Genomic DNA, 24,099 nt, shown 5'->3' on the forward strand with positions numbered 1-24,099 from the left:
GCATTACCTATCCTTCACTATCTGCAAAGGGGGGCAGAATATTTCTATTCTTCCTTGTTTGTAGACAGGGAATATCTCAAAGAGCAATAATCGATAAACATCAATAACAAACAGTCAGTGGGGAGAAAGATAGGCATGACGGATTACAATGGGGGACAAACGTCTGCATTACCTATCCTTAACTATTTGCAAAGAGAGAGGAATGTTCCTATTCATCGCTGTTTGCAAATAGAAAATGTCTCAAAGAGAACCAATACTTCAAGTACAATCAATCAATCAATCAGATGGATAAAGCCATCCTACCAATCGGACGTAAAGACGTCCTACTTAACCTTACCCGGACCGGACCGTGTGGGCAATTCTTCGCCTTCCCTTTTCCAGCGCCAATCGTTCTCTTTCTCCATGTTTTTTTACCGCAGCATTCCTGTGGGATTCCAGTCAGGACAGTAGGTCACTTGAGAGAGGTCCGTTCGGAATCGGTGAAGTTCATTCAATCGGCAGCCGGACGAGGGCCCTCTCAAGGTAGGTATACTCCAATCACCTAGATGTTCACCCCATCGTCTGGACCTCTCTTACATGACCTTATGTCGCTGATGGACCCCGCGTTGGGACGCCAATTGTGGAAAAGTCAGCCCATATCGCACCTGATGCCCAGGCTGCTGGCGCAGGACGCCTCTTAGTTCCCATCTTGAACAATTACCAAATAAAGAGGCGGGCGCTGGGAGCAGGAAAACAAGAACAGAGTTTTATTTCTCATGAGGAGAGCCTGTCATTTCGGACACTCGCATAGTGTCTTCAGGAGGTGCTCTAACAAGTTTCTCTGAGGCTTCGTCTTTTATACACATGTTTATGATGCACAAACATTCCTTATTGCAATAAAGACGCTTTGAAGTAGGAAAAAGCATGCTTGGAATCCCAGCTTCAGGCCTATTCCCATACCAGTTGCTCAGATGTCATCCTCCCCTCCTAAATGTAACAAGAGATTGTGATCTCTCAGCCGGACATTCCTACAGGACACGAGGGCAGGAGGGGATGATCAGATCAAAGGTTGGGCAGGCGATAAGATCGGGCACTTCGGTTGGTGTATCACGGTTTTGTTATGCTGGGCAGGAAAAAGGGGGGGGGGTGTACATCCACGGGGCTTGGTCTTAGGACTTGGGACCGGGTCGAAAGGCCAAGTGCAGCTGGGGGGGGGCTTGTCAGCTGAGGGGAAGGGTGTTCTTGGGAGGAAATGGGGGGGTGTGGGTCAAGCAGGAGTGTTACTTCTAGAGCAGGGTCACGCAGAGGGAGAGGGTCTTATGGCCGATGCATGAGCAGTGCGCGCAGGGAGGGGTGCCGGGGGTTTAACAAATTGGCAGAGAGGCCATGGTGCCTAAAATGGCTGTCGTGTGCGTGTGTGCATGGGTCTATGCTGGCGGGATAACACAGTCAGTGTTTCGCGATATCCGTTCTGCTTACAACAAGGGGTACAGTGAACACAAATGAACGCCGCTTATGTGCATATACATTGCCATTTTCAACATCAGACTGATTTGCATATAGCCATGTCTGAACTGGGGTGGCTGAGTGGGCAAAAGAATGGTGATGGATTAAACCCAGACCAGTTGACTGGTGGTGAGTGTTTGATTTGCTCAAACGTTCCGTCCATCATCTCCTTTTGTATCACTATAACTAGTGGACAGCATATGCCAGGCCAACTTCTCACAGGTGGCAGATATTAGTCTTTTTTTTATGTATATCCAATTAATAAACAGCTGGTGTTGTGCTCTGCCCTAATTAGGCAGACAGCCCCACCATGTGGCAGACTGTCATAAGTGCTGGTGCCGAGCACCGGAAACCACTTGCTCAAATTAAGCACAAGTTGTTCAAGTGAGAAGCCATAAGTAACGGTATTGTGCGCCTGTAACCGGTGTCATCTGTCCAATAGATATGTCCTCCATGGGCCTGTCACCCTCCTCGATAATCTTCTGGATTTTCCAGTTTAATGGGAGAGAATGTGGCGTTACTGACAGAGTTGCCCACTTTGAAACTGAAGAACCAGGTTCGAGTGTCGGTGTCGGCGTCGGCTCAACATCCCGTGATTATTGGCAAATCTCCCCATGCCTACAATGAATCTATGCTGTGGAATGTAAGTGGTGTTCACGTAAAGCGCTCCAATGCCGAGTTCGCGCTATATAAAACTGCAATCAACAAATGCTTAATCTCACCACGATATACGGTGTACCCGGCCCTTGGGTCTCTTACTTTAGCCATTGTTTCTTCAAGCGTATCTCAGCGAGCTGTTTCGGCATTAAGAAAATTAAAAGGAGCCGGTTTCCAACCCCCCACACACCTTTAACTACGTGGATGGCTCAAACCTTAGGGCACAGTCAGAGGTCAGTTTGGGTCGTATAAGCCCATTGTTCCATTTGAATATATTTTAGAGGGAATGTAAAGTCCACGGGACCAGAAAACAGAGACACATTTTCACACATTTATCATAACAAGTAGATAAACAAAATGATTTTACCATGATATGGAGATTAGGCGGACATAGTGTGCGAGTGTCTCTTTTAGTTTATTGCGCACAATGCCCTTTGTGCGTATGTTGGGTGCCGTATAATTTTCAAAGTAGTGTAAAGACCGTGCATGGTATGGTGTGGAGTTGGTGCATGTATGTTTTAGAGTAGGGTGATATTGTGTATATGGGAGCTATGAGTAATATGGTTCAGGTGTTTTGCAGGGAGATTCTAAATCTGTTGTGATGCATAACATTGTTACTGTCGGGTTCTGAGTACATGATTTAGGTCCTGTGCAGGTTGATAATGTGTATTGTGTGAGTGTGCACATGACAGGTTCAGTCCCGGGAGGGAGCGCGAGCGCGTGCGTGTGTGAGATATAGGGTCTGTGCAGGGTGCGCTGTCAACCCGTCCTCCCTCCCCTGCACCCAGGCATGGGCTATGACATCATCAAGCTCTGCTCTCTCTCCTTTTCATTAATGAAAGCCCCCCTCCTTTCACCCCCCTCACGCGCATGCGTCCTGGCGGCGGAGTGGAAAAGGCTGAGGCTTCCGGTCGGGTGTCATGGCGGCTCCGCTGTGATGGCTGCCGAGGGGAGAGCAAGCAGCAGGGAGGAGGAGGAGGCGGAGGAGGCTTAGAGAGCTGCGGCCCCCGGAATAGCGCTGAGCACGGACAGGAAGCGCGGCCACAGCAGCCCGGAGGGCGGGTGGGCGCCCGGACATGGCGGCTCACAAGCCGGTGGAGTGGGTGCAGGCCGTGATGAACAGGTTCGATGATCAGGTAAAGGAGGGTCTGGGCTGGGGCTGCCCGCAGAGTCAGACTGGGGATGATGCGCTACTCTATCACTGTGGCCGTGTTACCCTTCCTCGCGCTGCTGTCACCTAACAAAATAGGCTTGAGGTTGCCCTCGCCTTCATCATTCTATGTCGCCCAATGCATCTGTACTGTATGCATCTTCTCTGCTGACTATCTCGATTCTAGTGCATGTCATCTATTGCACCATGTTTATTTATACCCACTCCTGTCCTATGTTCACGTTCGTCATGAATGCGCCCTTTCCTAGACGATTTCTCCTTGCTCATCTGCTTCATCCAAAGCATCTGCTTAGCATCTCTACCTATGGATCCCGCCCTCTCAGTGCTATTTTTTATTTCCCTTGTGTATTGCTCCTCTCTTCATGCTCTCCCGTCTCATGAACACCCTCCCGCCCCCATAGGTACATCTGGAAGCCCTTCTGTGTGATCTCAATGTGCACTCTCATATTATCATGCCCTCCTGCACATTTGAACTGTGCATGCTCACGCCTTGTGTCCTCATGCATTTTCTCCGTCCGTTTTGTCTTGCGTGCATGCTTCCTTCCTTGCACATGCTTCGCTGTTATCATCCTATATTCCCACGTGTATTCTCTTGTGCTCCCTCCTAGCATCTCCATCTGTACCCCGTGTTCTTCCCTCGCTGCTTTGTCATACTAAATTTGACTGCATCAAGTTATTGACCTCCTCATGTATATGATACTCAGTCCCAGCCAGCAACTAGCCCCCTTCTGACTAGTGTTTACCTCTCCTGTCATCAAGCCTAATCACTGCAGCTCGCGCCCTGTTATGACTGTTTTGTAGCCTCCTTTGAACTCTTCAGTTTCTTGCGCTTGTCCACCCGTTCCCACGTACTCCGTGCTCTCTCTCCCTCCCAGAATGGCCTTACTAATCGTACTTATTTGTGGTACATCGCTGGGCTGTCCAAATATTCATTGCTTTTGTCCCAGTTGTCGCTGCCGTTCCTCCCTTCTCCATACTTATAACATAGTCAGACCCGTCGCCCACGCATAGCCTTTGCAGGCGCGTTTTGTTGGTGAGCAGGGAGCAATCCTTTATTATGTGTGTTGCGAAGTTGCTTCATCTCTCCGGACTTGCCTGGCGTTTTCAGCCACTCCTACCATGGGTTGCAGTGCTTGCCTTACCCTCGGGCTCTGCTTCTCCATCCATGTTTTCCTTGTTTATGTTTAGGTGCCATTTCCTCTCCGGTTTGTTTTGCTGGACCATGCTTGAACCACCCCAAGCAAAATACTGTGGCTCTTACCTATGCACCTGTTAATCCATTAGCAATAACATCTGGGTTTCTCTTTCTCTCTAAACTGTTGTTGGGCTCAACGTTTCCACAATTTAAATTCTACATTTTAACTTTCTGAGAAGGCGAATCATTATTTTTTTTTATTTTCTCCGTTCTTTCACTGCTGATGTATCCCTGATCCCTGTCCAGTTCTTGTATTCTGATTGGCTGTAACACTCAGTCAAAGCAAATTAGCAATCCCCTTGCTTCCTCATTGCATTGACTGGTGCCATTACCCCCTGTTAGCACTTGCATCTTCCCTGCTTCCCACTTGCATCAATTACCCTGATTTATTTGTTTTTGCCTTTTAAGGCACACTGGGTCCAAAGCCATCCCTCATCTCGTCAGTCTGTCGCATTTTTGTTTTCTTGGTCATTTGCCTGATTTGTGTCTTCCTTTCGAGCTGTATTGGTTTGCTACCTTCTTTAACTTGTGGCTGTTCCTCCAGTTAGTTCAATTCTACCTATTTTGGGTATACTTTATTATTAACCTTTTCTGAAAATAAAAACGATTCCCATTTGGCCTGCTCGAAAATCCTCTTGGAGTGGCTGTACATGACTGCATGTATTTCTTGTTCTGCCTTCATTTGTGTTTGCCTCTTGCCCACCCAGTCTAGTTGCACTTGTAAATGTTTGGCTTGACTTTACCCTTCTGTTTTAGCCGCCTTGTTTGCTCGTTGCCTACTAACTTTCTTTTGCTTTGTTTTTGTATTTCTTCATTTTTATTTGGGTTGCAACTCTATATCCTATACCCTTTATTCCTTGTTGTAAACAATCCCATCTTAGTCTTCGTTATTGCTTCGAAGTTTTTTTGGATGAGGGTAGGTTGTAAAATTCATGCAGTACCATGTAGGATGTGTTGATACCCAGGGCTAACAATGCACGTTTAGTCGGATTCTGTCATGGTTATATTATTGACTGCATTGACAAAAATTCTTGTATTGCTTGCTGTGTTGAATTCCTTTACTACATGTTAAATTTTGATCTGCTGTGTTTGCTTTGGTCTTGCATTTGTCTTCTATCATGACCATGGTCTTTCCATCAGTGTTTGTTTCTTAAACCTGGTACTCATGCATTGTCTGCAAGTTTTTTTCGCAGCCTGAGGTTGGTTGTGACGTGTGGTTGCACAATCAGCTAAATACAGTTTATGTGCTGAGGAAGCTTGAACACCTAGTTCTGTCTCTCCTGACTTGCTTAGCTGTGTTCCTCTGGTGTTTGACTTTGTGTTGCTGCCACAAGCGTTGTTGGGTGCATGATTTCCCCACTTGTGTCTTGTTCAGTGTGATCTTCTCTGGCTTGACTGAAGACTGTGTTGCTGGTTAGGAAGAGTGGTTAAATGTACTAGCAGTGTTTACTCTCATCTCCTATTGCTCCTTTCTCTTTGTTTCCTCCTTGTGTGAGTTGAAGTGTTTTCATCCATCCTCAGTGGAAAAATAGTTGAAAGACAATAAATATAGACCCAATCAGCACTATATTGTAGAAATCTGTCCAGGCGGACAGATATTTAATGTGCAATCAATTCAATATTTACAAAGAATAAACAAGAAACAGTTTTAAGTGGGACACAAGCCTGTATCCAACTTTAGCAAGAAAAACGTACAACATAAAGTGAGGGGTTCAGGCAAGGGAAAATGTTTGTTGTCAGAACCTTTTTCATAGAACAAACAGAATATACAGTAGACACCATTACACAAAAATGAGGACATTTTAAACAAGCATATATGGTGTACAAGGTGTCGACTGCGTTTCAATCCCATAAGAAAATACTGGGATCATCTTCAGGACATTTTAATCAGCATTCCTGTTTACATATGACTTAATTGCCTGCGTCAATGGCCAGGCTGCCTTTGGAGACAAGATAAAGAGTGACCGGCGTGGGACCATATAAGTAAAGATCTGGGTGCAGGTACGAGGGGTGAAGTACCGGAAGGCTGAGACGGGGTAGCAGGGTTCCAAGGTGACGATAGTTCAAGTTGGAGCAAACCGTTTGTGTGGACTGCAAGTTAGATTCTTGTGCCAGTGCGGTTAGGGAAGATCCAGAATGTAAATGAAAATGCGGTCTCAAGTAGGGTTCTGGAACCATGCGTCTTCAGCCTGTCGCGACATGAGTGTTGCCGGTGATTTCTCTGACCGGCAACACTCAAGTCATAACAGACTGAAGACTGGAGACGCATGGTTCCGGAACCCTACTTAAGACCGCATCCGCGGCTTGGTTTACATTGCTAAATTTACATTCTGGATCTTCCCTAACCGCACTGGTACAAGAATCTAGCTCGCAGTCTGCACAAACGGCTTGCACCAACTTGAACTATGATCACCTTGGAACCCTGCTACCCGGTTTCACTCCTCGTACCTGCACCAAGACCTTTTCTTATATGGTTCTACGCCGGTCATTCTTTATCTTGCCTCCAAAAGCAGCCTGGCCATTGACGCAGGCAATTAAGTCATATGTAAACAGGCATGCTTTTTAAAATGTCCTGAAGATGATCCCAGTATTTTCATAAGGGATCGAAACGCCGTCGACACCTTGTACACCATGTACGCTTGTTTAAAATGTCTTTATTTTTGTGTAATGGTGTCTACTGTATATTCTGTTTGTTCTATGAGAAATGTGCTGAAAACCAAAATTTTCCCTTGCCTGAACCCCTCACTTTATGTTGTTCGTCTTTCTTGCTAAAGTTGGACACAGGCTTGTGCTCCACTTAAAATTTGCTTCTTGTTTGTTCTTTGTAAATATTGAATTGTTTGCACATTAAATATCTGACTGGCTGGACAGATTTCTACAGTATAGTACTGATTGGGTCTATATTTATTATCTTTCAACTATTTTTTGTCTGGGGACCACTGTCTATTGAGAAAATTTCAATTACCCAAAGGTCCCTGACAAGTTATGAATTGGGTCTACTTGTCCTTTTACAATAATTCATCCATTCTAGGAGCACAGTACTGAAGGAGTGTTTTTTTTTTTTTTTTTTTTTTTTACTTTCTGCTCCTAAATGATTAATAGTTTTGTGCAGATTGGGTTGGGGGCATGTGTATCAAGTGGACATTTGGATGCGTCTTTTATGCTTTCTCAATGGTCCCGCATTTTGTACCATAGAGAGATTCTGTTCATTAGAAGGAAAGGATATAAAAGTCTATCCAGGATCTTTAATGAGTTTTCGTTAAATGAGCATTCTTAGCTTTATATAAAAACGTTAAAACAAATGAGCTTCGGTGCCGGAACTTCGTTGGTGGCTAGTTAATTTTTTCCACAGTCTATAAAATATCGGAATGAGATGGGTCATGACAGTAGATTCGCCTAGTCTGCCCATTAGCTGTTGTTTCTGAGCTGCCAGTCACTGCTTGGTTTCCAGCTTTGCACTCCCTTTCCCACTTCTTTCTTTCTCTGTCTTTTGTTACTGGAGAAAGGGTTCCTTCTAATATACTTTTATAGCTATCTCTAAAAACTCAAATTTTAAGAGCCAAACGGAATACATGAACTTAAATTGTATTAAAATTTGAGGCGTGGCCGAGATCCTACTGTATTCTTTAACAAACTGAGTTACTGTAATAAAACAAGACTGGTTAGGTGGAAAGTAAAGAATTTTTATTCATTATGCTTCCAGATTTTTCTTGTTAATTGTAGCATTCAAGTGTATTTAAGTTGCATCCACTTGTTTTTTTTGCATGATTTACTGGAAATAATGTAATTTCTGTTTAATATGAAGGTAAAACTGAGTATACTAACTGCTTCTCGCCGGGAGGTATCCATTTGTACAAACATTAAGCTTGCAAATGAAAATCGCCATGAACCTAAAATGCACAAAATCCTTAATTTAACCATTGAATCAACCTTTCCCGTTATTATGCACTAAAGACTTCCAACCAGTTTGCTCATTTTGATCAGTGCACTGTTTTTTTCCCTTTGCACCTGTTCAGGAATTGTACATAACTAGTTTCACATTAAGAAAATCATTTTGGAAATATGATTTTTGGCCAATATGCCTGAGACAGTACAGAACTAGGGTATTGTTTTCAGATGTGTGCTTCATCTCCTTTTTTTCTTTTGATGCATTGTTCTAAACCTATTGCAAGGCAGCAAATTGGAATAACCTAATCTGCCATTTTTTTAAAACCTTAAAATCAACACTGTTCATGGAGTCTCATATTCTGGCTTTCTTTATGGAAGTATACCATCCATGATATATTACTCTTTAATAGCTATGCAGATTGAAACTTGCACAAGATAATCAAAGTAATTGTAAAGAAATTGTAGTACATTTAATTTGTGGTGTTTTCACCCTGACCACTTATGCTTTAGGGTACGGTGCAAAAAATCGGGCTATAGTAATTTTTGAAATTAATTTTTTTCCCTAAAAGCAAAAACGTGCATGTCATAGTCATTTGCAGGAGGCATAGGACTCGGAGTGGCACTGGGGCAGTCTCACGAACGGACTTTGTGTGCATTCCTGGTGGATTTGACTGTGTATAAGTTTGCATGTTGAAATTGTGATAAGTCCATTCACCTATATTTGAGTAATAGCACAAGCGTGAAACGTAAAAGATTGCAGTGTGCCTTATAAAATGGTTGAAATACCCTGAATGTTGTTGGCATGTAGATTGATATGGCAGCCAGGGTTACTGAAGTACATAGGCATCCAATTTGGCCACACTCATGCGTAGATCTCGACCTCAGTATGGGGCTCAGTGTGTTTCTAATTGAGAATGCTGCTGTTGCTAATGGGTAGAGTAGTCTTATTCCTGATGTTTTTAGGTCTCGCCTAGACGAAAGCAAAGCAAAGCTTTGCTGTCTGGCGAGACAACTTATGTAGTTACTTTTCGGGGAATGTGTACAGCAGAGTTCCACGCGCTTTCCCTTGCCGAGATTTGACCTCGGGAGCGCGCACGTCGCCGTGCCTCACATTCCCATTCACAAACTAAGCCTCACACACGCATGCGCACATACACACACGAACCCCCCCTTAAACAGACAGACGCACGCACAGACACACTCAATCAGACACACACGTGTACACCCCACCCCCACTCACCCCTCCTCTCCCTCAACACACTCACCTGTTCTGGCGGTTCTGGCTCTCGGGCGGCGGTAGCGCTTTGCGGGGCTCTCTCACCACATGAGAGCCCCGCCTTCCCCATGCGCCCGGCCGCTCTTCACCCGGTCCCCCATCTCGGGACCGGGACTCAATCAGGAGCCTTCGTGGCTCCTCGGGCAGCTCTCGCGCTCTCGCCGCGATGGGGCGGGACTTCCGGTTGGGGCCGCGATGGAATTGGCCGACTGGCCAACCGCTTCCGGGTCGTCGCAGGCAGCGCGGCGGCCCGGCGGGGACTTGAATAAACTCCTGGGCTGCGGTGGTGAATTAAAGGCATACGAGGGGTGGGCTCCCTCCCTCATTTAAATATGGCGCGAGTAAGCAATTAAATAAAAGGTGGAGGCAACCATAGCGGCATATTCCAGAATTAAACTTCCAATATCTCTTTGAAGTTCCCCTCCGGGAACCCTGCTGCTCTCCACACGCCCTACTCCACTACCTCACAGCACACAGGCTCTGACCTCTTGTGACCCGGCTGCTCTCATCTGCACTACTATCTACCACCCATCCTCTAAAACTTCTGTTTCTAATTTTCTCTCTCGCTCAGTCTCAACTTTCTACGCCTTCCTTTCATCTACTCCCCCTACTACACTTGCATCTCTTCATTCCTTGTACCCCATCTTCATCAGTATCCCACTAGTTGCTCCCTATCCTACCTGCGTCGCACTTTCTGAGTTTACCTACACCCTTCTCAGCTCTAGCCTCCTACATCCGAATTTCCTCCACATTCCCTTTTCTGCCCTCCAGGCGCCCTCGCCGCTTGCTCTTCTCTCCTCTCTGTTAAAGCCCCCGTCCCACCCTGCTCTCTTCTCTGCTTCAGCCTCCACTCCCTGCCCGCTCTCTCCTCCCCCCAGCCTCCGTCCGTCCCTGTCGGTGCGGCGCTCGTCACTCCCCGCTCTCACAACCTCATTGGCACCTCTCTCGCTCTGCTCTATCATCCTCTCGGAGTCCGAGCCCCCTCCGCCCTCCCTCTGAGTAGCCTCTCTCAGCTTCGCCACCCATCACCGACCAGCCCCTCCCTCCCAGTTCTCCCCACTTTCAGCCCCATCCCTGCGCCCCCAGCTCTCTTCTCCCCCTCTCGCCCGTCCTCTGTCCCCTGAGACTCCCAGCATGGCTTCGGGGAACCGGCGGACCCGGGAGGAGGACCCGGAGGAGGAGCTGCCCTTCTACCTGGCCCGGCCGGGCACCACTGCCCAGGTGCCCCGGGTGAAGTACGGGGCATGTTCAGCAGCGAGGGGGGGGCCTTCGAGTCCAAGACGCTGGACTTTGGCGCCTTGGGAGTGGGGCAGAAGGGTGCCAGGAGCCCCCGCAGCCCCAGCAAGTCGGAGGTGCCCCAGGAGAAGAGGCAAGGGGACCCGGGGCCCCCTCAGTCGGCCACGGGCAACGGCGTCGCTGGCATCGAGATCAGGACCTCGGGAGGGAAGGAAGTGCTGCAGAACCTCAGCGACTGCAAGGTAGGGCGATCCTGCGGCTTCATGCAAACTCCCTGAGGTGACAGGTCCGTGTGGGAGCGACATGTCACACAGACACGAAACTGTGCAGACAAAACTCGGTGCAAACACTGCTGCAGGTAGACAGCTCTCTCCACACACCTAACTCCCTGCACTCTCAACTTCCTGCACACTCAACTCTGCAGACATAACCCCCTGTGAGACGAGCTCACTGAGAAACAACTGCACCCTGCCACAAAACTACCCTTGCAGAGTCATACCTGCGCATTCAGTGTCCTGCAGGCACAATTGTTTGTGGGCACAGCTCCATGCGACTGCATCCCCATGAAGACACAGTTCACTGCTCATATAACTATACAGGCTCAAGTTCTTGCCAATAGTTTTCCACGTGAACACAAACTCCACGTGTAATCAAACCTATAGTTTGGCAAACCTCCCTGCACAATCAACTCCCTTCAGACACACCTCCCTGCTAAACAAGCATTTGCAATGCAATAGGTCTCGCAGTTGTGAGAGTTTGAGCTATTGGCATTTTAAATGACAGTGCCTTTTATTTATGTATTGGTTTTTAAAACATAAATAAAAGGCATTGTCATTTACAAAGCCAATAACTTAAACTCTCTCAAATGCGAGACCTATTGCATTGCAAATGCTTGTTGCTTCTTTAGTAGCAGATGATAGTAATATAACCCAATCAGATATTCAGAAAATCAAAAAACTAAATTGCAGCTTTTTTGTTGGCAGGGTCGCGACCCCGAATCACTGTCAAATTATTTTTATTATGATTTGGAACTCGAAGAGATCCACATAAAATACACCCAATTTCTAAAAAGCAATTCACACAATGTAAAAAAAAGACAGTTTTTTAAAAATAATATTGTTATTGTTTATTTAATTTAATAATATATTTATATATTAATATAATTAATATTGTTATTTATTTAATTTGTATATTGAAAGACTGAAGTCTATTTAATTTGAAGTTTATTTAATTTGTATATTGAAAGATTGAAGTCTTTCAATATACAAATATACCCATCTTTGATAAAAGGCCCCTCGGAAAAATAACATGCTAGCACTATTAAGTTTTTTACTTAATCATTGCAAAACAGTTCTGTCCAAGCATAGTAAATGCAACAGATGAATAGTGCAAAAATGTTTCACAATGCAACGCTTATGCAGTACTTCTAATAATACAATTCATTCAGCTTCACAAAACCGTACCCATAGAGTAAACCTATTAACACTGATAGGGCATCTTTATGTCAAAAGATTTTTATCTCTTAAATGTGGAGCTGCATGCAGTTAATGTAAAGTTAAAAAGTATGAGCATATCTGAAAAATGTTTAATAAAGGTTTATTTTTAAAAAAAAATCTTTGAAAAAGCTATTTCGATGGTGCCGCAAAAAAACATTTCCGGGCCTCCGCTACTGAGGTAATATCAAACTTTAAAAAAATTGTTATGAGCAAATGGCGTCGCAGTGGATGTTGAAGTGGACAAACAAATAACACATGATTTAGGTCTTGAACATAGTTCCCACAAAGGTTGCACCGCCTCTCATCCCATGATAATCCTTCCCAGGCTCCAGTGATAATTCTTAGCAGTAGCTAATTCGGCTTTAGTAACAAAATAGATCTACGCACACCATTAGAAAGGTTCCATAGAGCATACGGCTGAGGTTGTTTACTGATACTACTCTCCACTACTATGTCATTCTGGCATGCTGAGTACACCGTATAATATCCCTTTTCCAACTAACTTCATAAATTGATTTTTGAAATTAAAATTTTCAAAATAAGCTCTGGTAAAGGTGCTAACTCACTCCGAGCAATTTTCAACATATCCACAGCTTTCATGTAATTTGAGAAGACGGCACTTCAAGCTTTAATGCAAACCGGAGTCACTATTCAAAATGTTATTCCCCCAATTTAAGACAGCTGCCATGGCAAACACGTTCGTAGAGAGGAGCCCCAATTCAAAATACAAATTTGACCCCAAATGCGGCATTCAACCTTCTCAAAGAAGAACCAATACCTCTCTTCTTATACTTCAAATGCGTAGCTCAATGAAGGCGTAATTTTAATCTTGTATTCTGCCAAAACATGAGCAAAATGCCTTGGCATGCAACACTTATATAGTCTGCGTATGGCTGAAGCTTGGGACAGTGCCTTGCTTCTACACTGGCAGATGTGATCCCGATTTAGACCGTTAATAGAAAAAATTCTACCCAGATATGGGTACAACTTCACCACTCCCAGCTTATCATTCCTATAAACCAGTGCAAATTCTTCCTATCACTGGGACCTAAAAACCATGACTTTGCTCTTCAAGATGTTTATTTAAAAAAAGTGTTCATCCGCATAGGTTCAGAGCTCAGAAAGATGCCTCTGTAGTCCTATTGGGGTTATGTCTAACAGAATAACATCTTCAGCGTTAAGAAGACAACTAACGCTTATTGTTCCTAATTTAGGAGCATCCCCCTACACTGTCCCCCTCTGCATGATAAATCGTGTATGTCAAGGGAAAAAAGATGGGGCGCAATTAAGCACCCCTGCTTCAAACCATTATATGTCTCTACTTTACTAGACAGACCCTGGTTCCCTCCCATCAGGACCTGAGTCCAAGTTAAATGCAGAGCAACATTTAACTTAAGCAAGTGCATGGGGGTCCCGAGTGCAGCCAGTTTTCTCCACAGCATCCCACGGTCAACCCTGTCGAATGCTGTGGAGAAATTAATACAAGCAGAATATAAGGCCATACTTTTACCCACAGGATACTTTACAATCAATGTTTGGAGGGCTGTAATATTGTTTTGAGTACCACAGTGCTTATGAAAACCAGTCTGCTGCGCGGGAACAAGATTATTACCAAATACCCAATCCTGAAAGTGAAGAAGATTACTCTTAGCGAACCGTTTCCCATTCGCATCCAATAATGCAATCTGTCTGAAGACATTGGTTTTAGGACCCTTTTTAGGTCTCGCCTAGTGACGCAGTGCATGCGTTGCTCGCTTGCAAAATCTATTGTCGCTGATTTAGCTTCCGAAGCGGGTGGAAGCTCCACCCTTGCTTCCGATTGGCACGCGTGAAAAATCTGTGCTTTTAATTGTAAGGGAGGCATGTTTGTTCACTCCCTGTCCCCTTTTTGCCGTGCCTGCCCGGACAGGGGATGTGCACGTGCACGGCGTCTCTTTTGCTCGCCGCTTTTCAGGCACTCCAGTCATAAGGCACAACGCGTACAAATGGTACTTTTACTTTCCGATTGTTTTTTTATTATTTTAGCTCAGGCAGAGGACTCCACAGACCAGGCTGCTGGTGGATGCCAACAACTGCCTGCACCGGCTCTACGGCGGCTTCCACACAGACTGTGCATGGGTTGACATGGGAACTCCTCACTGGGTCCGGAGTATGGGGGGCTCCTCTCCATGCACTTTGGGGGGGAGCTTTGTTACGTCACTGACTTGAGCCATGGTATGTTGACAATGGCAAACTGTTTTTACACCAAGAACTAAAAGTCGGAAGTAAAAACTGGCAGCAGATTCCGGAGCGCGCAGGTTATAATGTGCCCACTTGCACAAGCACCACACACGCTGCGTAACAAGTAGGGAAACGTATCTGCTCATTTATATGCAAGAGTAGCGCAACAAGTGTTTGGCTTCTGCCTCGATGTCCTTGGTACGGTGTTTACATGGCACTAGGACGCACTCGAATGTAATTTATTACATGATTGTTCTCTGTGTTTTTAGTATTAGTCATCAGTGGACCCCGAGCTGCATACGAAAACAGCTCGTTGGCTTGTTGGTTGCGCCGTCAGCAACGCTCCTCACACAAAAACGAGGTCTGGTTTAGATGCAGACAAGTCATTTATTGTACAGTTACTAAACACATTAGTTAAAAACAAACTTTTTTTAAATGCCCTCTCGTGCCTTAAGCACTACGCGTGTTTTCCGTGAATATTGAGTTTATATGTGGAGAAAGAGGTCTGTGTGTGGATAATTCTCCCATACCATTTGTAAAGTGCCTGGTGTCCCCTTGCTCCCCCCACACACAGTACCTCTCATGGCAGAGGTTTCCTCCTCCTGAGCTCAGGGCCCAGCAGTTGTGTATCCGCCCAGAGGGCCAGCACCGTGGGAGCTGCCCGTTTCCTGGTCCTTGACAGGCGAAGGGAGAGAGAACCCGTGCTAAGAGCCACCTAGCCAGCGCAGCCCGCATGGACCTTGCAGACTTGAGGTAATGTGCCATAATAGGACGCAGTGTTATGGTATTTTAGATTTATTTCTTAAGCGAGCATTTACGCTAGGGTGTCTTGGCGCTAGCTTGAATCGGGCCAGAATCACTAGTGCTCATCATGCGATCATAGAGAGGCACTACCTTTTTGAAGTTGGACAGCCCTGAAATATCCTGATCACACACCCTGTGGTGTCTGGGGGGGGAGTGGGGATGTTTCCTATAATATGTTCCAGTCCACAATTCTGTACACAAAGCTACACATAGATTTACAACTATATATGGAAACTCTTTGATACATGTCATGTGCATTCACTTGTATTTGCTCATAATTTGTTGAAACAAAAGTAGCAATCTATAATAGGGTTTTTTCCCCATGAAGCACTATATTGTGGAACAATTACGAAATGTCGTTATATTGGTCTCCGGGTGTCATTTTAAAACAAAGGCTAGGCATTTCGTGCCAAACTACTTAGGTGTTAACTACAACGGGCCGTCACACGCAGTATCTGCAGAGCTGTTTTTTGTGCCTCACACGCAGGGTGTGGCTATGTGCAGTGTAGACACCTGTGCTGTGCACCGGCCGAGGTGACCATTTGCTGCCAGATCTTGCTCTGAGGGTCTGCACTACACCACAGCCACACACTGCTGCAGCACCTGTCCCCGCCCGACCTCTTCACCACCAAGCAGCACTATTGGGAAATATATAAAGAAAGAACCCTGTGGGGTGCAGGCGGGCTCAAGCCACGCAGAACTGCTAGGCAGGCCGCACACGAGAAGAGGTAATTTCAGAGTTCTGTTTGCGTGCTCTCCTGTATCTTTTGAAAAGTTATTTAAGTTTATATTGCAATGTTAGGCCCTGGATTATAGAAGTGAGCTGAGCAGCCTACCCCTCATCTTACGTTTAGAAATTGAGGGAAGGCACCGGTCGCTGCCTTCCCCACGGACACTGACTGCAACGTAACTACTCAACAGTAATATCCAACTACTTGTGTTTTTATGCTGTTCAAAACGGGGTTTCACGCAAAAACTCAATTATGATCATTGCTAATTTATTTTCCATTTTGTTATTGCTAACGAGAACATAGTAAATAGAATCATTGTCGTTATTGGTATTAATATTATTATTATTATTATTATTGCTAAGTACTCGCATTCTATGCGTGCAAGGTTCAACTAAAAAAAATATCAAAAATTGCTAACAATCATAACATTAAATTTGTAAGCATAGACTGGTTCAGACTTCGACATACTGAATTTCTGGTTTAATTTTACTAAAATAACAAAACAAAATGCCATATCCCACAACATGTCACCGTTTTCTTTAACCGCATGCGTGCGGGCGGAATTCCGCCCGTACGCTGGGTTTTGCGAAACCGCACTTTACGTGACGAGCTGGGCTCGTCATGAGCGTGCGAGGAGGCTACGCCATGACGAGCCCAGCTCGTCATGAGCGTCGAAGGGGTTAATCTCATACCACATTCGTGTCACAAATCGCGTGACTTTGCTTGTTATATAAAGGCACCACAACACCTCCTTTCCAAGAAGACGGTATAACTCCATGCAAATAACAAACACCGAAGACAAAATGAGAGCACATGCAGAAACTTCTTATTTATTTGAATAGTTGTTTATAAAAAAACTTTTTATTAAACATATGTGGCACAATTATATTCAGATTCATCACATCAAGAAATAAAGTATTATCACATACAGTATAAATCGTTTGTCAGGATCATCATAACTTAATACATTTGTTGCGTTTGTGGGCATGACCGCATATACTTTAGAGTCCTTTACATTAAGACAGTTCTGGTTCACGAGGCATTGTCAGTAGATCTGAGTCCCACACTGTTGTAGGCAGAGCGTGGTTCTAGTATAATATATTCTGTGGAGTATTTTAAGCTGCACTAGTCGCAGCTTGGACGTGATAGCTACCTCTCTGGGCGAGGCAAGCGCTTCCTGCCATTCTGTGTCATCGAGTCCCCCTCCCCCCGCTTCCCCCTCTCATTTGTTTCGGAGCCTTTGCATGGGGTCAGGCATGTTGTTTATAATCTAATGATATGTCATGGAGATTGCTCTTGTGGTCATGTGATCCGTTAGTAGTCTATCCTCTAACGGAGAGGCCTCGGGCGGAGTAGTGCCAGGGGAAATTACTGCCTCTAGTGCGTGTTAGATCTGGTGATAACGGAACTGTTCCGTCTGCGCCTTCTTGTATTGCATCTGGAGCTGCTCGAAGGGGACCATCTTTCCCCGCACCCAGAGAACCTAAACGTAGATATCTCTGTGTTGTCCCAGTGATTGAAGCTTTTGCTCTTACCCAGCCTACCTAGTTTATTTGTGATCCAGAGGGGTGTTGCTTGTGAGATTTAATTTTTTTATTTTTTATCATGCCATCCCAACTTTCTGCGCACCATGTTCCACACTTGAAGTACATGGTTCGTTGGGCCTATCCAGGCTTGTGTCTTGTTATAAAGCGCGCAATATAATCCCTCCTCGCCCAGTTCTAGTCTGTCGAGGCCATAGGCTGGATCTGTGCGCGGGACATGGAGCCAGTGATTGATGACAGCTGAGATTCCCAATAGTATACTTGGGCGTACGATACCGCCATTGTACCATGTTTGGAATAACTTTGTCATAGCTATGCGTACTGGTTTATTATTCCATAGGAGTTTTGTGACTTCTGCTTCTATTGCTTGGAAGTAGGACTGGGGGACCAGGAAAGGGGCGTTTTGCAGGGCATACAGAAACCTCGGGAGCACCATCATCTTAAAAAGGGCCTCCTTTCCTAAAAGTGTTAACGGGGGTGTTTGCCAGTATTTTGTGACCCTTTTGTAGCCGGCGCTGGGGAGCTTGGAGGTTAAGAGTCATGAAGAGCCCTGGGTCACGGGTGATGTGAATTCCCAAATATTAAAAAGTATCCCCAGCTACCGTTATAGGACGTTTAACTGATAGGGTCAGTGGATATCCCTTCAGGATGTACATCAGTGATTTGGTCCAGTTGATTGTGTACTCTGAGTGTCTGCCATATGAGGACTGGAGAGACGACTTGCACAGCTCAGTGAGACCAATAATCACCAATGTTAATGTCTGTGGCGTGCTACCAGAGATGACGCTGTCTGAACCTGTCAGCGTGAACAAAGGAAGACTACTACATAGCTTCCCCCACTTGGAGGAAGGCTCCCAGGTGCACAGCGCAAAATTGATTGTAAAGTCTAAAGTTATATATTCAGTTCATCCAAAAAGTTCGAACAATGCAATAATAGGGTTCTTCAGTTTTTTTTTTTGTAAAAGTTGGTTCTTCAGTTTTTTAATCCATACTCATTGGTTTCATGAGTTAGTTCATCAATGCATAAAGCCAACATAATCCAGAAACGATATAATCCAATCATCAATAATCCCAATGCATTTCGGGCTGATGTCAAGCCCTTCCTCAGGGGACAGCTCTACAAACATAAAGGAAAACATCATGATGTCATTACAGTTGCCCCAAAAAATAGTTGCACCACAACTCAAACCTATATGTAGTGCAATTAGCATCCTAAAGTGTTGACAGAGATTAAAATAATGGTGAGCATAAACCGGTATGTAGAAAAATAGACAATGATACCCCACACCAAAAAACTGGTGCATTGTGAAAATCGTGTTAACAAAACTGACGACCAACACCCTGAGTCGAAAACTGAACGTGATACCGCTCTACTACACCCAAGTAATCAAAGATACCAAAAGAGTGCTGAAGTGTTGAAGTGTGCAAACACACCAGAGACGTAGCGCTACCGTGCTCAATACTCACTGAAATGATTACATTCGTAAGATACAGAGGTTCCAGCCTGTAAAATTATAGGTACGCGTTAGAAAACAACACGCGTTAGAAGAGCCTTAGTATGCTAGCGTTTACACTGGTCCTCCGCAGAGGTACTCACAGTTAATGAAGTCCGCGTACTCCCTTAGTTCACAGCCAGCGTAGGACCTCGAACGAAAGAAGTGTCGGTGGGGTTAGTGACCGCGAGGAGTGTATATTAATCATAAACAAAGGACTACACGGTGATGTGTAAACAGGCGCCATCTTGGAATGGTGTTGGAAAAGATGAAAGCGAACAAACCAAAAAAATGAAGGGTGCGCTGAAGCTAAAACCAAAACGAAAACATGCTGAGTAAAAATAAACACCCATTGGCATAACCAAAATAATAGTGTGCAGATCGACAATATAAACGTGTTGTTACTGAATATAATCACACTGTGTCAAAAACAAATAAGGCAATGATATAACATAAGATGTACAGTTCAGAGATAACACACAAATTCCATCCGGTCATTTAATCCGTTTGGCTGCATCGTCGCCATGTAGCGGATCCAAAAGTTCTCTCTTTTAAGCAAAGTGTTTTTGTTATTGTGTGTAGGTGTTACTTGCTCCAATATGAGAAATTTCAACTGGGCTACAGTATGTTTTTGTTCAGAGAAATGTGCTGCTACTGTGGATTTGATATTGCCAGTTCTTATATTACTCTTGTGTTCCAGTAACCGCACTCAGATTTTTCTTTCAGTGTGGCCAACATAGCACTTCCCACAGGGACATTTCAACATATAAATCACATTCGCAGAGTTGCAGGTGGCATTAACTCGGTAGTTTGATAGATGACCCTTCATAGGGTGGTTGGTGACATTCCCTTGTATGCAGTTATTACAGTTGCTACAGTTGTAGCAGGGTCTTAGTCCCTTAAACATTGCGGGTTGATTATGCTCCCTGGGTTTGGACAAAATCTCTTTGAGGTTGCGTCCCCTGGTGTGTGCAAACAGTGGTGGCTGTGTGAAGGCTCCCTGGAAGTCCGGTTCCAAACTAAGTAAAGACCAGTGGTTGGAAATGATTTTTCTAAACTGGTTGCTCATGACAGTGTACTTTGAAACTACTACCATCCTAGAGTTCTCAGTTTTTGGCCGAACTTGTAGAAGGTCATCATGGTTCATGTTCCCACATCGGGTAACCGCCTTGTCCAGTGTATGTTGAGGATACCCACGAGCTTCAAATCTCTCCACCATGTTGATCATTTCTTGTTGGCACAAGTTATCAGATGAGACAATGCGTTTAACCCGCATCATCTGGGAGAGAGGTACATTTTGTTTCAACCCAGGTCGATGAACTCTGGTAATGTAAAATTGAATTGCGATCAGTAGGTTTGCTAAAGATGGTGGTGGCCACTTTGCCTGCATGTCGTTCAACTTTTACATCCAAAAAGTGAATGCACTCTCTGTTGAAGCTCCACGTAAATTGAACACGATCATTGATTAGATTCCAGGATTTCAAAAAAATCTATCAGTGCATTTTCAGTTCCTGGCCATAAGATGAAAATGTCATCAATAAATCGCAAATAGAGCATCCCACAATTTTGCCATGCTGGTTGATTCAATATGTGTGATTCTTCAAAGGATTTCATAAATATATTTGCGTACGACGGCGCCGCACAATTCCCCATGGCGGTCCCGCACAGCTGATAAAACCATTTGTCAAACACTGTAAAGTAACTGTGGTATAAGGTAAATACCATCAGTTCCAAAAGTAGTACCTGCATGTCAGTATCCAAATCAGAATTTGATAATTCATGTTCCACTGCTGCTATTCCAAGGTCATGTGGTATAGAAGTGTACAGTGAACATACATCCACTGTACACAGTATCAGTTCTTGATCTTCCAGTGGTTCAACCGCTTGTTTCAATTTGATGAGAAAGTCTGTAGTGTCTCTGACATGTGATCTTGTATTCAGAACAAAAGGCTGTAAATATCTGTCTAGAAACTTGCCCGTGGTTTCATGAATGCTTCCTTTTGTTGAGACTATGGTTCTCAAAGGTGGTCTCGTCGGGTGCTTGTGCACCTTCGGCAACATGTATAGCACAGGAGGTCTGGGGTTAATGGGTGTAAGATAACGTCTTACTCTGTCATTGATGGTTCCATTCTCAAAAGCCATATGAGTCACAGATGTCGGACACGTGAGTGAACGTTCGGGAGAGGCCAGGTAGAGAACATCAGCATATAAGGATATTCGGTCCGAGCAGCTCTTTGTCCAGCGAATGACCGGGTTTTGTCGCACCCAGGCTGCCAGGGGCGCCAAAATGAGGACAAAAAAGGAGCGGAGACAATGGGCAGCCCTGCATGGTGCCTCGATAGAGTGGGAACTCTCTAGATATATGTCCGTTGCCAATGTGTGCGAGGGGAGCAGTATAGAGCAACCTAACTCAGGCGCAGAACATAAGCCCAAACCCCATCTTTACGAGGACGGCAAATAGGAAAGGCCACTTGACCGTGTCGAAGGCTATTCGGGTGTCTAGGGTTAACACAATTGCGTCCTCTTGTATGGTGTGTTTGCGTCCCAGCACGCTATGGAGATGTCTCAGATTTAGAGCTGTATTCCTACCTGGGATAAACCCCGTCTGGTCTGGGTGCATCAATGTGACCGGGTGCGGCGTGAGTCGGTTGGCCAGGGATTTAGCCAAGATTTTGGCCTTGGCATTAATCAGGGATATGGGCCTGTATGAGGCACACTCTTGAGCTGGTTTCCTGGGCTTATGACCGGCCACTATTGTCGCTATCCGCTGGTCTCGTCGGAGTTCTCCTCCATCTTGAGTGTCCACGTACATTGGCACGAGATGGGGCATGAGTGTCATTGTGTTTCGCTTGTACCACTCTATGGGGATACCGTTAAGGCCCAGGGCCTTCCCCGACTGGAGATTCCCAATCGCAATCGCAATCGCTATCTCTTCTGTGGAGAGGTCCACCTCTGATAATTGAGACTCCACCTCCGTGAGTTTGGGACGTCCGATATCATGGAGGAAGTTCACCGCATCCGCCTGCGTTATTGTAAGCGCCGAGGTGTAAACCTGCTCATAGTGGTGTGCTAGGAGGTCTACTATGTCTTGTGGGCTCATTACAACTTCTCCCGTGGGAAGTTGGAGTTCCGCGATCCACCTGTTTGCCTTGTCCCTTTTATCAAGCCTGCCAGAAGCTTGCCGGCCTTATCGCCGACTTCGTATACAGTGTGCTGAGTCGCGGAGAGGCACATTCTTGCTTCCTCCCTCAAGTAGTCATTGTATCCCTGCTTTTTGAGAAGCAGCGAATGAGCGCTCACGTCGGAGGGGTCCTCCCCGTGGGCCCTCTCCAGGTCGCCTACCTCCTGCTCAAGTGTCGTCACTGTCTGGGCTTTTTCCCTTTTATGATTTGCAATAAGAGAGATCGCATGTCCCCGGAGCATCGTTTTGCAGGCTTCCCACAGTATTAGCGGGAAGGTGACTGAGGTTGTGTTTTTGCTAAAATAAAGTTTGGTAGCCCCTTCCCAATATTTGAGTTCTTGAGGTATCCCAGGTAGATAGAGAATATTCATTGCTGTGCTGTGCCATGTATACAAAGCACTGACAGGGGAATGATCTGAGATGCCCCTCGGTAAGTGCGTAATGTCAAGGAAGTTCCCGATTTCCCCCGCCGGCACCAATATGTGATCTATTCTAGACAGGCTGTTATGTACTCCCGAGTGGTACGTGTATTGTCGTGTCCATGGAAAACGGAGTTGCCAGATATCTACCAGACCCAGGGTGTCAAAGTCTGCTAAGTTAGTGTGTGCTTGATGCGGTTGTCGAGGGGTGTGCGGTCTAGGGTGCGGTCTAGGGTATCATCCAGTGTTGCATTGAGGTCACCGCCTACGATTAAACTACCCTACAGGAGCTGAAGCAGGAACGCGCTTAGCGCCGGGAACACCAGTGAGTGGAGTGCGGGGGGATATATACTGAAACTAGATTGAGAACCCGACCTTCCCATTGGCACGACAGGGCCGTGAAACGGCACTGATCTTCAGTGTAAGTGTGGTTTATAATAATTGGGCACTGTTTTTTTTTTTTTTTTAATTTTTTTAATTAATGTTGCTAGCACATGGTATACAGTAACGGTGAATCATTCTTCAAAGCAGCGTCAACATTCAGCTGCCTGCAATCAAATAGAGCAACTTTTTGTATTTTACCCCCCCAACTTTAAACTTGCTACTTCAAGGGTCAAAGTTCACGATTCGTGTCAAAAATCCAATGCAACAAATGGCGTGTCTAGAAGCATCTAAAAGCATTGTATGCGGTCATTGATAATAACAATCTCGCCTGTACTTACAGTTCCCAGGGCCTCGTGTCGTGCGCTGCTTCTGATCCCTACTCCTCGCTCCCACCCACTACTCTATATCCACCTCATCTCCTGAGCTGTCCCCATCTTCCTCTTCAGGCAGAGGCTCGCAAATGTCCCCTCTGTAAGTGTTCCAGGGTGTCCAAATTTTGTTCCATTTGCGTGGATTAAGTCTCTGTTGGTACACCGCCCTCTCTGTCACCATAAGCATGTCCATGTTTCTGCACCACTGCGCCAGTGTCGGTGTCTCCAGTGCCCCCCATTTACTTGCGATATCCCGCTTTGCCAGCATCACACCAATGATCACCCATCGTTTCGCATGCAGTGACATGTCTGTTGGGCCCCATACATTCAATAGGCATACCCTAGGGTCAGGCGTGAACGGGTTCTGGAGGGTCTGGCTTATCGTGCGCATTACACGCCTCCAGTATTCTTGTATATTAGGACAGGTCCATACAGTGTGGAACAGTGTACCCTCCTCCCCACAATTCCTCAGGCAATATGGGTGTTCTGCCCTGTGTATTTTATATAGTGTCGTGCGGTTGTAGTAAACCGTATGCAATACTTTAAAT

The 24,099-nt window shown here is 45.4% G+C and overlaps 1 protein-coding gene across 8 annotated transcripts in view; it reads left to right on the plus strand.

The window, feature by feature from the left end:
- Positions 1-3,004: 3,004 nt before the first annotated feature.
- The window catches only part of NF1 (neurofibromin 1), a 2,143,703-nt gene continuing 2,122,608 nt past the window's right edge, over positions 3,005-24,099 (plus strand). For 3 of the 8 annotated variants that reach the window (XM_078679713.1, XM_078679719.1, XM_078679717.1), the window contains exon 1: positions 3,005-3,278. In XM_078679713.1, coding sequence (XP_078535839.1) covers positions 3,219-3,278 — 60 coding nt within the window. In that variant the 5' untranslated portion in view covers positions 3,005-3,218. The remainder of the gene's footprint in view (positions 3,279-24,099) is intronic. The other 5 variants (XM_078679715.1, XM_078679720.1, XM_078679718.1 and 2 more) reach the window with 2 other exon arrangements.

This window comes from Lissotriton helveticus, chromosome 3_1 (genome assembly GCF_964261635.1).
Source record: "Lissotriton helveticus chromosome 3_1, aLisHel1.1, whole genome shotgun sequence".
NCBI classification, from domain to species: domain Eukaryota; kingdom Metazoa; phylum Chordata; class Amphibia; order Caudata; family Salamandridae; genus Lissotriton; species Lissotriton helveticus.